Source organism: Triplophysa dalaica, chromosome 7 (assembly GCF_015846415.1).
Source record: "Triplophysa dalaica isolate WHDGS20190420 chromosome 7, ASM1584641v1, whole genome shotgun sequence".
Taxonomy (NCBI): domain Eukaryota; kingdom Metazoa; phylum Chordata; class Actinopteri; order Cypriniformes; family Nemacheilidae; genus Triplophysa; species Triplophysa dalaica.
This window is the reverse complement of record NC_079548.1, coordinates 18,672,619-18,688,729: the sequence shown is the minus strand read 5'-3', so window position 1 is coordinate 18,688,729 and position 16,111 is coordinate 18,672,619. Positions and strand designations below refer to the sequence as shown.

Below are 16,111 nucleotides of genomic sequence, written 5' to 3'. Positions count from 1 at the left end.
TCAGCACACCAAAAACAAAGAAACACTTATCACAATAATAGTAGTAACTATTACGTTTACAGTTTTTTATATGATGCTTATACATGTTCATGTGTGTCTACAGACAGAACAATTTTTGTGCTACCCGTTTGATGCTGACAGTCACCACATGACAGTACCACCAAAAGTTATCCCATGATACTTAGCTGTGAATATCAAATGACTTATATATTTTTAATCAATTCTCAATATTGTCATCAGTGTTGGGTAAGTTACTCTGAAAAAGTAATTAATTACTAGTTACTCATTACATATTCAATAGTGTAATTAGATTACTGTACAAATTACTCTGTCCAAAAAGTATTTAGCTACTCATTACTAATTACTTTCTATATCCTACATCGACCTTGATTAGTTAAGTGATTCAAGGATAGACATGAAACTGCTTATTAAATTCATTCAAATAAATAATATTATTAACTGACCAAAGTATTACAAATGTGAGCACAGATTTTAAAGTAAGACTTTGAATTTTGATGCCAATTACACTATTGCACACGCATATATTTCACAAAGTATTTAGTTTAAGTACATCAAAAGTAACTGTAATTAAATTACACAAAACATATGAGTAATCCCTTACTTTTTATTTTTCCACGGAAAAGTAATTAAAATACAGTAACTAATTACTTAGTAACTAGTTACACCCAACACTGATTGTCATTATATAACATTCTTCTGTGATGACAAAAAAATCTAGCACATTGTGTTCATTACATAAATTGTAACACACATCCTCCCCCTGCAAGATGTGTTCCTACGTAGCTGATGAGTAACATGCACAATAGAGAAATAAGAAAACACTTGAGCCGGGTTAAAGATCAAAAATTATTTAATTCCCAAGATGATAAAAATAATTCCATGAATTCTGTAAACCATTGCATAACTGCTGTAGTGTAGACAAGTGTTAACAATTTTAAATGATACACTACAAGAAAAAGATTATGCATTATAAATAATACCATCTTAAGTAATTCTAGTGAAGAAAAACCTCTCTGGCCTTATACATGTCATCCAAACATACAATACAAACTATTCCATAAAGAAGCCTCCATAACTTAAACGCATAACTCCCAGTAAATGTTTTAAGGTCTCGTGTTGACAACACAAACACAAAGAATTATAATGACAGCAAATTGTATAGTATTAACACTAATTAGAATATAAGCGGTTCTATATATTGATGCATACTGTACCAAAATAAGGGATATGTTTCTTTCTTTTAATATAAATGTCTTGCTCATTTTGACTTATCTCAGCAAATAAATCTGAGTTGCAGTTTACTTTGAAAATTGAACATCTCTCTCTATTCTACAGTTCTCCTGTAAAACCCTGAGAAAAATACATCTCGTATTTCCATCAAATTGTAACACCGATAAATACACAAACTTAAAAACTGCAAACGTGTTTATCTTATAAATTTATTCATTTGTAATGTATCGCAATTCACAAAACTACTGCTACATTATTATAGATTAACTGTTCTCCATCGTGTTCCAGTGACCCATTTTATATCTAATTTGAATGGTACATTCAATAATCAGGGATTTAATGTTCGATTAAGCGTAACATTAAATATAGGGAACAGTGGTTACAAAATTCTGCATTTTTGCTTGCTTGTTTTAGCAAAAATCACTGTTGTAATAGGTATTTTCCCTGGCTTGTTTTTCTAAATTTAACCAGTTTAAACATCTGTAATATGTATATACAAGATTGCATAAATCCTTAGGTTCAATAATCACACTAACGACAGACAACAAAGTTAGAAAACAAATGAAAGAAAATCCACATGAATGCAAAAAAATCAATTATTTCCACCGCAGAGCATTGCGGTGCATTTACGATACAAATTTCCAATATAATTTACACATTGCTAAACAAAGGAGTCCTCGCTGCTTCTTTAATTACAGATCACTGGTCTTACATCAACAAATGGAAATATTATATCCCTCTTTTGGATTAAAGATTACAGTTGGTATAAAAATGGCTGATGCAGACAGAGAGGTAAAATAAAATCAGGCTGTGGTTTAGATGTACTAAACAAAATTCACTATCTGTTATTCACAGATATTTATGGTAGTGAAAAGCTACTTTTAGGAATACCAATAACACAGAACATCACTTTGAAGTCCAAACATGAAATGACTAGCTTTTAATAATTATTCCTTTATAATTTTGTCATGCTTCACAAACTATTGAGACAAACTGCTACTATTAACACATTCTTGGTAAAAATACAATTGCATAACATCAATGGATCACAACTGACAGTCGTACTGTGTAAATGCATCGTCATGCTGAATTGTGTTTCGAAAATTGGAATCATAACTTTAATATTATTCAAAGACATGGCAAATTGTTAGTTTTGTACAGTGGGAAAGCCTACAGAAATCTGTAACAGGATGCTCGTGCTTTGAGAAATACAGGTTAAAACATCTCAAGGCACTGAAATTCGGCTCATTTTGTAAGCTTAAATTTGTTCAAATAAAATACTTTCAATATGATGGTTTATTAAAGGCACAAATTTGTTCCAAAGAGACTTGATCAATAATAAAACTCAACAATGTTAACAAGCAGCATAACTGTTCATAAGTGTCTTTTATGCGTATGTTTTTGAACTCGTACAAATCTGTTTATTAAACTAAATGACTCCACTAGGCCAAAAACGAGAGATTTAAGGCTAAGAAATGTTTTGTAAATGTGACCCACTGTCTGTCTCAGCCATTTCAACTAGCATGAACAAGGGACTCGTTTTACATCACAATCAAAGCCATGGTAGACAACATTTAACAATACAATAACAGACTTCAAAGTTAAAAATAAGTTCTCCTTTCGTATCCAAATTCTGAAGAATCGCAACTAAACAGAAAAACAAACACCAGTCAAATGGAAACTTAAGAGAGCACCTTACAGGCCAAGTATACTCATTTAAATTCCTGACAGCATACAAGTAGTGCACAACCACTAATGTGTTCAAAACTGATTTGAGAATTGTACAAATAAGTACTATTAGTATAAAAAGAAATCATATATACTTCAAATAAGCACTATTCCATATGGCCACTTAAGAATATGAACACAAATATTCATTAATTACTTTGACATTCCCCCATTGTAGATAACAGCCAATTCAATACTATGTTTTCACCGAGGAGCTGAAGAAAACACAACTCTATATAAAATAATTATGATACCATTAGGACTTTGTTGACATTGTGTAAATAAGGTACAATGATTTGGTCATTTTCTATTCCTAACTACTTCCTCTGCTGAAATGAAAACGCAGTTATAAAATTGAAGCTAGAGAAAACAAAGAATAACAGTAAAGGTCTTTGGTTGAAACTACAAAAATGGGCATTCAGTCCATTAATATTGTCAGCAAAAGCAGTTGTCATAGTCGTCCTGTCAAACTAAACATGGAAAAACTGACATAGGAATTTTACATCACTTCATTTAAACTCGGAAACAAAAAAACTACAATACCACTTTGGTTCATTTGAATAAAGTCCACATTTGACTACATCTGAGAAGTAAATGTGAAATCCCAAACATTTCAACCACATTTTATAAGTCAATTAAATCCTGCGTAATGGTCCGATAACCAAACAATGGAACTAGTCCCCCAACAAAGTAACATCAGCAAAGCTCCAGAGCTTTCCATTTACAACCTATGTCGCCCTCTTACAAAAAACCCCATCGCTGGTCAGACTAGAAAAGACAAGCAATGCTTTTGAAGCATCGTACAAAAATATTTTGAAATACTTTTGAGCTATCGACTGGACACATCAGCTCCGCACGAGTACATTTGGCAGTGTGATCTAGAGCTTTTAGCTGGTTAACAAAATGCACACACTGACACATGCAAAGACTTTTTTCAATTCGTTTTTTTTCATTTGACAAATCAGACCGAACGTCGAGAACATGAGCTACATACAGACCTCGTGGATTCAGATGCAAACGCAAGAAGCGGAGAGAAATAATATATACACTGTCTGTTCCTCGTGAAGCTGAAATAAAACTTGAGGGACTGGACAATTAGACCCTCGATAACCATCCCTTTTTCAGAATACCGTATATCCCGTCTACAAAAGAAAAAACAACTCGCACCTCCGTGTACCTGACAATTTACCGCACTGCCGTAAATATGAAAGGAACAAGAAACAAAAGTCAAAGGAAACTAAGTTAACACAGTAGCAGGTCATTTCAATTAGATTACCTAAGCACATTACACCGTCGAATTTGGAGACGAACAAAAAAAACCGATGACTTCTGTCTGTAAACACTACAGAGCATAACAATTCTAAACATTTCAACAAACAGAAATGTACTAAGCCAGTTTAGTTTTTGCAATCGGAGTAATACATCAATCTCCTGATTTGAATATCCCCACACGCTTAAATTAAGGATGATTCAAGGATAATGAAGCTGCACCCAAAAAGCACCATCGTTGATAAAGAAAGAAGGAACGATACTTTAGCCGACCCTCGGAAACACTTTAGTATTCAATTGGGCCAATATATGCTCCAATTAGCTATGATACTACTGAAAACGACATACTTTGCGAAACTTTGCAGAAGCATTCACTCACTATGGGTTTTGTACAACAATCCTAAACTCTTCACAGATGTTTTGAATATGTTTAAGGCAAGGCACTTAAGAGGGAGTGGCCGGAAATCAGATACGCCCTAACATATCCGAAAGGCTGAAGTCCAAAAAACGACTGTGTCGCTGAGGACCTCAGAACACATGTGCTCATCTAACTACATAATAGTCACTATAAGACGGAGAAATTGATTTGACTAAATGCCTTAGCATACAGTATGTGCCTTACTGATATTACAGCTGCTGGTTATGCCTAAATGCATCCAAAGTTTGCACTTATTTGATTGAAAACTTGAAGTAATAATTAAAGTAAAAACTACTATTTTGAACTATTTTATATGAAAACTAACAAGATATATACACTATACCATGATTTAAGAGTAAGAAAAATGAAATATTCTATTATGTTTCACAGTACACACGAAAGCTTCAAACTTTAGCGTATTTGGGAAAAATATATATAAATCTACGAAAATAAAAAGTAACGAGAAAACAGCTATAAAGCAGCTCAAAGCAAAATTTCTAAGAGACCCTCAAGACAATTTTCCAAGTCGACAAAGTGCTTTTAACAAAAAAATGAATCGTCTTCACGTAGCTACTAGCGACAATGATGTCTGACCGATGAAATCATTTTTAACAGTCGAATCAGGGCCATCAAACTACCAATACGATAATAACCAAGGGGAAGTCGATTAATGCTCCGTGACAATCTAGCTGATATTGCATTTAAGTACTTGATTCGTATCAGTCAAACACCACTTATTAGATTCTAATAAAACTATTGGATTTAATCACTATATGAAATACTGAAAGACACAAAAAAAATGCTATTTAGAAATCGTAAGCATAATATGTATTAGTAGTTCTTCAAAGGGCTAAATCATTTAATAGTACCTTTTCATGGCTGTACATCACCACTTCAAGACTTTTGTCTTACAGTATGGACATTCTGTTTTACCAGACGCACAGTTCTGACAAAGTAAATAATGTTGGCAAGGCTGCAGGACAATGGAACGATCATGCTTTTGGCAAACTATACATTTCTTTGACTGTAGCTGATATATAACCTGTGTTGAGAAAAAGAAGAGTTAACGTCAGTCACACCTTACAGGAAGTCGTTCAATGCAGTGCGTCATGCATGACTGACTGATGTGGGAGTAACTCTTCCGCGTAAGCCGCCGAATGGGCGCGCGCTCACGTCTACTATGGGACCAGAAGAGTATGGCGCTTTAATTAGAGTGTGTGTATATGTGACATGGTGACGTATGCGTGTTGGGACCTGCTCCGTCTTACCCCGTCTATGAGGTCTAGGTCGGAGCGCAGCTGGCTCTGGATAGAGCGCAGTTTTGACAGGGGGAGCTGGTCCAAATCGCCGTAGCTGCGTAGGAGGGGCGTGTTCGGCGAGCGACACAAAACATCAAAGTCTCTTTGAATTTCCTTCAGCTTTCGCTCGGTATCTTCGCACTTCTGCTCCGCAAGCTGCCGCTCCGCCTCCGCCGATTTAGCTTGTTCCTTCGCTTCGTGAGCGTCTTTCTGCCACGCTTCGCAGGCCTGATAAACGGGTGACAAACGAGTGCAAACTGATGAGAATTACGATTTTCTTAATTGATTTTACACCCCGTGTGGCTTTCCTGTAATTCCATACATTTGGAGGAAAGGACAATAGCTTGAGGTTTCGCTGTGTGATATTATCAACAAATCATTACTACAATGAAACTGGAATCCCCCTTTGACTTTCCGGAAGAGATAGATGCAAATGTATTTCAGACAGTTTCCCAAATGGCTCTCACTTTTCTAAGAAATGCGAAGAGACTTTTCTTGCTTCTTATAAACAAACTTTTTGAAGTTAGCATCTGACCTGTTTGATTTGGTGCCAGGCATCTTCCCATTGCTTTATCTTGCGCTTGGCCTCGTCCAGTTCTCGCAGGAGTCGGCAGATGTCTGTGCTGGAGCCGACCGTGCTGGAAGTAAGGCTGCTGAACACTGGAGACGGGCTCGGAGAGAAGCTGCCACTCATAAAGTCCCATATACTTCCTGCTCCACCATTCAGACCTGCGGTCAAACATCATTCCTTCAGCTCTCTCAAATACTACTTGATTTTACTGTTTGACATATTAAATACAGATATATGTGAAATGGCATTACCTAAGGAATTCTGCGTAGACGTGGGTGTTCCTAGAAGGCCATGCTCGGTTTTCACAGGAGGCACCTGTGGCTGGCTCTGCTGGGAGGCCATTCCAGTGAGCAGAGACTGGGAGAGAGAATGGGACATTGAGCCAAGCGGGGAGGCGGAAAGAGAGGAGGATGAATGCAGAGAGGAAGACCGAGCCAGAGAGCCGGGAATATTGACAGGAGCGGAGCCTCCTAATAACCTCTGACCTATGGAAGAACAAGTGACAAGTCACAACACTGGTGACAAGTGTCTGAGATAAGTAACAAAAAGGGCACAGATAATGTCTTACTTGTTAAACAAAGGCCGTTATCCTGGTCCTCGAAATCTTTATCAAGGGAGGCAACATTGATGTCACTAAAATTAAGGTCGAGTGCAGATCCTAAAAGCAAAAAATTGTATGCATTTAAAAACAAGCATGCTATATCATAAGAGTAAACTAAACACTCAGATCTGTGTTCGGTCTGTCTCATATATGTCGCCCAATACCTATTACTGACTCCACTGTATTGCTGCCTGGATAGAAAGGCGTGGCTTTTGCATTCATGGTTGATAAAGTGGTGGGTGATGAACTGTCAGATCCGATACTGGAAGCCAGGCTGGACGTGATGCTCGATGTTATGCTGGAGGCTAGCGGGTTCACCACTGAAAACATGCCGCTGTGAGCCTGTGAAGAAACCGGTCGGAGAGGACTTCTGTGAGCAAGCGTCCTAAAAAATGTCGGAAACTGTCCAGATCATTATTAAACTGCAGCTCAGATATGTCCCTGTTCTATTTGAAGGGATGCATGTACTTCAACATTTGTACAAACAAAACGAAACCTAGAAGCAGGTTTTAAAATGACAACAGGCTGAGTACATGATGACAGAATTCTCCTTTTTGGGTGAACTACCACTTTTAGGATGGGTTCTAAGAATTGAACCCTGTATTTCTAAGAATGTGATTGATAACTTCCTCCATTGCTCTAACATGTAATGGCACCAGCAAGCCATATTTGTGCAGTTGTAACGTGTAAATGTGAAGACTGCGCTGCTTTACCTGTTTATCTTGGTCCATTAACCTTGGATTATTTTCCAGAGACTGGCTCTTCTGGTTCTTTGCCTGAAATCAGATAATACGGCATATCATGTGCACAGAAGTTGTTAAGACAACCTGGAGTGTTATTATGTAGGAAATTGCTACCTGCTCAGGAGTTGAAAACAAAGACGTAAAACACCCTTTGGTTAAATGGATAGTTCACTCAAAAAGACAATTGTCATCATATACACACCCTCGTTTTTTTTTTTTAGAGCACTTATGACTTTCTTTCACTGAACACAAAAGACAGAGGAGACAGACACTCTCAGTCAACGCTCCTGGTATTTTTTTAAATACTCTGAGTAAACGGTGAATGAGATAGAACAATCTACATAACATCTAGGTAAGTCCAAAACAACATTAAAGAGATTTTTTTTGGAGTCAATTTGATCCCGGTCACTTTAACAGTAAAAGATTGCAGTATGATGCATTTTGATATTTTAGGACGTCGTTCTCTAGTCTACTTTGTACTACTACTTTAGTACTACTTTGGATCTATAATCACTTAGCATGTGCAATCCCAAAGTCAAAATCAAAATATAACCCAAAATACATATGCTGACATTCAAGTTCATGTGGATTGCATTTTAAAATCCACTGTAATAATACCAAGTTGACAGTGTACCACACCCTGCGTGTCAGAAATGTGTTTGTCTGTATCACTGACAGCTACAGAGTAATGATTTTCAATTGGCCAAGCATAAAAAAGCCAGAACAGAAAACCGGTGATAGCAAATAAAATGACCCACGGACACAAATCAAGTGGAAACAGAAAGTTTGCAGTGTGTGTCATGCCTTCAGTTCCGCAGGAATTCCATTGGATAAGGGCTAGAGAAAACGGTCATGTGTACCTGATCCTCCCGTTCAAAACCCGGAGCTTTGGGATAGTAAGACGTCGGAGAGGAAACACTGGGCGTGGTGGACTCTGAACATAAGCTACCATTAGTAAAGCATTTTGGCCTGCCGATGGGTCCAATTGGGGACAAAGAACTGTAGTTTCCTGAGCTTGGCGTTACAGTCGTACTATTAGAGCAAAACACCTGAAGAAGAAAAGCACAGACGGTCTTAATGATGTGGTTTTGGACGCAGCCAAATAGTCTTGTGGTGTTTTTCGTTGTCGATTCAGTAGATCCGAAGGCGAGAGATCAAGAATAGGGTGCAGAAATCTAATTTTTGTGCGTTTTGAATCCGGACTGAATCTGAGCTATTCTCCCCTTTCAACACAGACTGCAACATACATAAACGAAAAGCAAAACAATATGAACAGAATGAAACACGGCAGAAATAAAATGAGAAACGGCAGCATCTGCACAATCAGTTAGCTGTGTTCAAAGTAACATTCACAACCACCACATACAGGTGAACTGTTTTTAGTGAAAAAGATGTATAGCAGATGCATGCAAAGTGTGTGAAAACATACGTTTCCTATCTGGCCGTTGTTGCTAGCGCTGCTGGTGATGGAATTCATGTTGCTGCTCCAGTCGGTGATCGGACACTCCTGGTATTGCTGCGAGCCCAGCTTGGACTGAGAACTCGCCTGCATGGCTGAAAGCAACGTGCTCATGGTCTCTTCTGTGGAGGGAATTCCTGCACATACAAAAACACATCCTTGCATAAATAAACAGAGTGTAGAGTTGCTATATGAAATGATTACACCTCAGGTATTGACAATAGACAATTAGTATTGTAAAGTGCTTACTTTCCACATGTGCAAAAGCACAGAATGGCCCCCTTGGACAGTATCCAGTTTGCCTCATGTCGTTGCATTTTGTAGATTTGTAAATCTTGAAATAAGCGAGAGAGAATTAAAAAGTTCAATTTATATAGAGAATACATTTTAAGTTGAAGACACTATATGCATTTGGCAGTGTTCAGGTGTGGCAGTCTCACCTCTGGATGGAATTGCTGTTCTGTGCGGGAGTGGCAGTACGGACAGCTGTCGCTGCTCTCACACTTTGATGGTTCGCCCCATTCATCGCCATGTTTTACACTCGGGCACGGGGTCGATCTGTTACACATAGAAGCAAATATTTAGGTGCGCGACCAAAACAACACATATTTACAAAAATTATGAGGATTATGGTTATTTATTTTTTTAAGAACGGAAGACTAAAAAATAACATTTTTTTTGGGGGGGGTATACAGGCTTTTTAAGTGTTGCCATGTTACCTGTATTTGAACTTTCTGGGATTTCTTCTCCTATCTCTGCTGTTGTGATAGTGGGGACAGGCATAGCCCTGCCTGCACAGACGCGGAGGCTTGGTGCACTGATCCGTTTTATAATTGGCCAAAACAAAATTAGTGTCTGAAAAAAAAATCAAAACACAATTGGGGAACAGAAGCTCCAGATCACTGCCTTTGACACCCAGCATAAACTGCAATAAATCAGGGGTCACAACTGAATAACTTTGTTATAACAAGTCCTTTCGTAACATTCCAAACTGGGTCTGTTCTGGGGTAAAAAGATGTATTTTCATGATGAAATGAAGATCTGTATTTAAAATCCTATTAATACATGACCTGTATTAATGTTTTGTGCTTTCGCTTCAAATGGTTCAGCTTTCTTTATTCTTTTCATAATTTTATATCAAAATTGCATTTTATTTTTCAGTGACAAACCTGTTCTGCTTTTATTAATTTACATACAATCATGACTGTGAACCCAGTATCATGTACCATTTAAAAAAGTGTATAGCTATTCCCTAGTCTGTTATTGAGTGGGGAAGTTTTGTATCACCTTGCCAGCGGGGGTCCTCATTCAGTGTCTTCTCAATCATGGCCTGGCTGGCCAGCACACCTGGCTGCAGGTCAGGAATTCCCTCCCCGGATCCCAACTGTCCGTTCTGCAGCGCTTCCTGTGCCTGGATCTCTCTGTGAAAACATTCGTGCAAGTGAGCCCGTCCCTTCAAACCACCAACAACTCTGAACAGCAGATGTAAAAACAAGACTGGTCTTGATGTAAAAGCTATTTCCACATATATGTTGCTAGGCAACTGCTGAGATTGCACATTTCTTGTTATTTAATCACTTGTGAGCCATGCTTACAGATCAGAATTGTTTGCAGCTATGCTGTGCAAACTGCTCTGCAATCCAAACAACAATGGTACATCTCTTTGCAAATCAGGTTAGGTCTAACCCCCACCCCATTTAATCACTCTGGCTGCTTGTTTCTGAATTGAAAAGGTATGCAAATACCCTAGGTGTGTAAATTAAGCGAAAATATGTGTTTTTTGTAATTGAAAACAATCAAGATCTCCAAACGACGTCTAGTGCCAAGTGCTGATATATTGGGCTACATTTACATTAGTTAAGGGTGGGGCACAGTGGCAAAATTCCCTGTCTCTGTTGTAATGCAACAAGCTATTGCCTAAGTGCGTCAGAAATCATACCTTATGTCATAAACTGGTGGACGAAGATCATGTGGTCCATGAGCGAAAGCGCAGTGGAGGCCGTTCTTCACACAGTGTCCACGAGCATCTGTCTCATGGATGCAGGTGCCAGTCTTGTAGTAACGTAAATGGTACTTGCGCTCTGTGTCACCGGTGGTCCGGTGTAAATAAGGACAACTAGAGGGGTAAAAAACATCCAGAATAAATGTAAAGGCACTCATTCTCACAGATTTGGCAATAAAACCATGATGCAAGTAATGCAACAATGGCCCTGTGGGAATACTTTATTTTACATCACTACATGAGGCATGTCTCATTATTTACCGCCTGCTGACTGGCTGCACACCCTGAAGCCAAGGAAAGTGGTAGGGAGAAAAACAAGCATATAACCATGTTGCAAAATAACTGCTACCCACTCCTTCCTTGCAGCCATTTCGTACATACCACAATTCGATAAAGTAATATAATATTATACAAAAAATTTAGTGATGCTATGTGCTACAACAAAACACATATTTTGTATCAATATTTGCTGTGTATCCCCGCATTAAATCACTAGTCAGCCATACTGCATGGAGTTTATTTATTACTGGCCTTTCAGGACCTTTTAGAACTTGAACAGCACTTTTTATAAAAAAATAAAAAGAATGTTTCTTGGGCTGTACGTGGGATGCAATAGTAAGAAAAAAACTAAGCTGTAGTGTTACTGTAAATGTCCTGATTTCACAACTTTCAAACAGTCAGACATTTGTGAAATACTTCCCAGCTGTGGATGGTTTCGTCGGAGGCACACGCCTGCCTCAAAGTGAACTTCAGCTCTTATAAATCCAGCTAGCTAGTAATGTAACAATTTATTTTTCATTTATATTAATATTTCATTGTACATTCATTAAATTAAAACTACTAAACAGTTTTTGATTCCATGCGGAGATCAGACGGAAGTTAAGTTCTGGCCACATAACATTCGTTTATGTTGCTACATAGCAATGGCGCACCACTATTTATTTTCGTTTATATTTATAAATATATTTATACTATTTTTTCTAGAACCCTGATCTGTGCGATGTGGGAAAACATGGAAGGAATCGCGTTCGCCGAATTCTACTATTTAAAAATGTCATCTGTTTTTTCTGCACGTGTACAAGTAAAATGAGTTGCACAGTTTAACATGTTACAAGGGTTACAGTCGTGGATTTGTCTCACTATAAGAGGACATGAACACATGAACTTCATTCACAGAGCTGTTCGGAGTTTATTTTACAAGTGTTTCAGTGTTTGAGTTAAGCAACCGTCAAACACACTGAACCTCAAGCATCTTTCGCTGATCGACTCACCAAAATAAAAGTCAATTTAATTTGAACCAGATTAAAAAAATTATTTGTAGTAAATGTATAAACTGTAAACACTACTTTACTATTTACCATAGAAAGGTTAAAAGGTATAATACAGTAGTATCCAAGAATTTCACTATAATGAAATAATTATAATATTATAAACACTATAGTACACTAGTTTTTATGGACAAATGCATTTACTGTTGTATAGCAACCCATTGAAAATACAGAACTCCGAACAATTAAAAGGGAAAAGAAATTATGTATGTAACATTGATGTCCTTTGTCATATACCTGCCCATTTATGTAATGAACTGCACTTTTTTATACTTGTGCTACACCTGTTTGGCCTGTGCTACAAAACTTTGAGCCTATGTAGCACCAGTGCTATGTGCAAAAAAGTTAACATATGTTTATAAACAGAATAAAAAAACATTATTGTCAAAATAATTCTCCAAGGAAGTGGTTCTCAACCTGGGGCCCCAAGACGGATCCAGGGAGAGCCACAGATTTGAGGACATTTTAGGAAATATAGAATTTTGTCATATATTTTATGCCATCAAACATAAGAAAAATAAGACTACCCACCAAAATAATTGATGTTCCAACATTGTATAACTGATTACGTTTTTATTTATTTAAAATGTTAAGTTTAAGATTATAAATCTTTCCTTAATATCATCATCAAGCACAACACTAAATCTGTCATATTTAGTTTAATTCAGATAGCACTGTGTAGCTGCACAGACCTGTACTGATGTAAAAGCTACATACCCAATAATCTTCTCAAATACAGCAACTACATCTTGTTCAGGTAGCAACAGTAACTATGGCAACAGATATGATGTCAGCACTCAACGGCTGCTACTGGATGAATGGATGCGTGATCTATGAAACTAAGTGACATACATTGTGCTGGGAGCACTATTTGGGAGCTACGGCAGAGAATGGATCAAATCTTATTTAAAGACTGTCACATTAGCATTAACGTGAGTTCAAGAGCAATTCACTAAAGATGTCAATGGGTTTTTTGAAATGCACTGTAAATAACATTACAACAAAGATGCAATATCTCAGGATGTTGCGAGAAAGTCTTGTAGCATGAACAGAAAAGTGCTATGCATATGTCCATAATCCTATAAGCCAAGTAGTAGTAGTAGTAGCTTTAGGGAATTTAAGAGGTGACACTACAGATAGTATCTGAGCTATATGAACAACTACTCCAGCAATATACATAGAAAATAATAACAATACAAAAACAAATGCTATTTCCCTTGGGAACTATTAGGAAAACCTATATATCTATAAGGAGCACTGCTTTAAAGCAACAATGTTTTCACCATTAAACTAATCATTTCAAATAAGTGAATTTTATAAACTCCAAGCAAAGATCACACAGCACTTTGTTTAAGTACGTGCTGCTGGAGGACCAATCACAAACCCGAAAACAGGGGGCGTGTCCTTCTGTTCTCTCAGAGAGCAGCGCGTAACGAAAACAACAAACACGACTCACTCACTGACCTTCATTTACAAACTTAGCATTTATTTCGATAAACCACAAGACAAACTGAGGAGTGAGACTGGACTGGACAGGGCTAAACATTACATATAAGGGCGCGAGACAACACGAACGCGATGAGTACTGATTTGACAATCCACATGTTGTTACCGACGAGTCAAGTCAAACATTAACATTTGATCAAACAGAGAATTTACATTGGCAGCAGACTGCCATCACATTTCATTAAAGGGGCGTGTGCCACACACTCGCAAGACGAGGCAAAAACACAAACATCACGAAAAGTGTTGCTTGAGGTTATTAAAAAGCCACAAAGTCTCATCCTGACCACTAAACACATGTTTTTTCTATAAACATGAGCGTTGCAATATAAAGTAATATATACTATGTAAACGCGCATTAGGAAAGAATGACTACTACTTGCAAGCTTGTTTTATGCAAAGGCAAGAAAGAAAAAGTTACTCACTCGTCTCCGTCAGGGCATATTCCTGTTGTTTCATCATACTTGGTGCAATACACATCTGGACTGTAATTAAAAGTCCCGTCTCTTCTCCGTATGGGTCTCCGTCTTCTCTGGTTTAGAAAATGCCAGTGGAAACACGTAAAGGGTCTATGCTGCGTGCATTTGTGCTGCAAAAACAGCGGGCACTGTTCGGTCCTGAACTCCTTCAAATATCTACAATAAAAAGGGGACGGGGTGTTACAAATCATTCTTTATTTACCCCGCCAAACACCGAACTTGAGCGATGTAAACAATTAAGCATCACAGCAGCGTCGAGTTGCATTTTATGACGAGCTGTTATAAGTTCAACTTTAGAGCCGTCGTGGCTGTGTTCACTGCGTAGTTCCTCTGACGCTACCACACGACAGCGAAACTATCGCTAAATAAATGTTATACTTCATGCACCACCTGTTCATCATCTATTAAACGTTGACATGTATTTATTATGCGGGTGCAAAAAGTGGCAAAAACACAACATCGCGTTTCATACCATTACATTTCAATAGCATCAACTCTAGCCATCGTGAGCTATTTATCATGGCTCTCCACAACACTACAAGCTTACGCTAAGTACTCCGCGATTAGCGTTTACAGTTACGTACGAATTTTGACGTACGCTCCATTCAAACCATTCGAGCGTACGGCGCAAAAGGACCGTAGAGTAAAGAAACACGGGCCGAGGCGGAGGAAGGAGGCGGATGCAGCTAACAAACAAGCCTGCTAGCTACATCTAGCGAACGTCTCGACCCGCTCGCTCTGCCGTGCAGTGTATATGTCTTCAAGCTTTTGGACAAGCAGGCTTTGAGTGAATTAAAGAAAACCGTCTTTGTAAGTTGCAAAACGCACAAAACGCTAGAAAAGCGTTGATACAACTTACAACGCGCTCTTTAACCAAGACGAGATGTTTATTTGATCAACATTAAGCTGAGAGAGCCGCGTGCAATCGAAAGAATTTACAAAAGGAAAATCACCATTTTAAACGCACGAAGGAAGAAGAAACAACAAGCGTTACAAACACACACCCGACGAGCGAATGTCGAATGCGCATCGCATTCTACATTCGCGTATTTTCGTCTTTTTGATATTAACTTTACTTACGTATAGTGGGTTGGTTTCTCGGTTTGAGGAGAAGCGCTCGCCGCCGTTTTCGAAACCGACGGCATTTTCAGTCAAAACAATAATAGCGCGTGCGCGGGGCCCCTTTCGTCTACTCATGCTCTCGCGCGCCGCTGCAAGGCCAATATGAGCAACTGGCGGGACAAACAAATATGGGACGCTGACCATGCTGCATAGCTGCACTACTATAATGTGATTCTGCTTGGCACAATGTGGTTGTTTAGACAAAAGTTACACAATACGGACCGTTTTAAAACAACTACAATTAATACATCCAAACTGTTACACTTGTACAACACAGTTTGTTAGACAAGTATCTACTTATGCAATTTAAATGTACTTTCCATAAGCAACCCAAATACC

The 16,111-nt window shown here is 38.1% G+C and overlaps 1 protein-coding gene across 4 annotated transcripts; it reads right to left on the bottom strand.

Moving 5' to 3' along the window:
• Positions 1-853: 853 nt before the first annotated feature.
• On the bottom strand, positions 854-16,034 carry unkl (unk like zinc finger). Of its 4 annotated transcripts, XM_056752527.1 has the most exons (16): positions 15,731-16,033; positions 14,597-14,806; positions 11,278-11,454; positions 10,626-10,759; positions 10,058-10,193; positions 9,779-9,896; positions 9,588-9,672; positions 9,309-9,475; positions 8,740-8,928; positions 7,850-7,912; positions 7,301-7,478; positions 7,104-7,193; positions 6,787-7,020; positions 6,500-6,693; positions 5,935-6,192; positions 854-5,708 (listed from the first exon to the last, which is right to left on the bottom strand). In XM_056752527.1, exons 1-16 carry the CDS (start codon positions 15,793-15,795, stop codon positions 5,553-5,555), a joined length of 2,454 nt encoding a protein of 817 aa, XP_056608505.1. In that variant the 5' UTR covers positions 15,796-16,033; the 3' UTR covers positions 854-5,552. The 4 variants fall into 4 exon arrangements, with proteins under 4 accessions (XP_056608505.1, XP_056608506.1, XP_056608508.1 ...); XM_056752528.1 differs by lacking the exon at positions 7,850-7,912 and having other exon boundaries at positions 15,731-16,034; XM_056752530.1 differs by lacking the exon at positions 8,740-8,928 and having other exon boundaries at positions 15,731-16,024.
• Between the last annotated feature and the right edge of the window lie 77 nt (positions 16,035-16,111).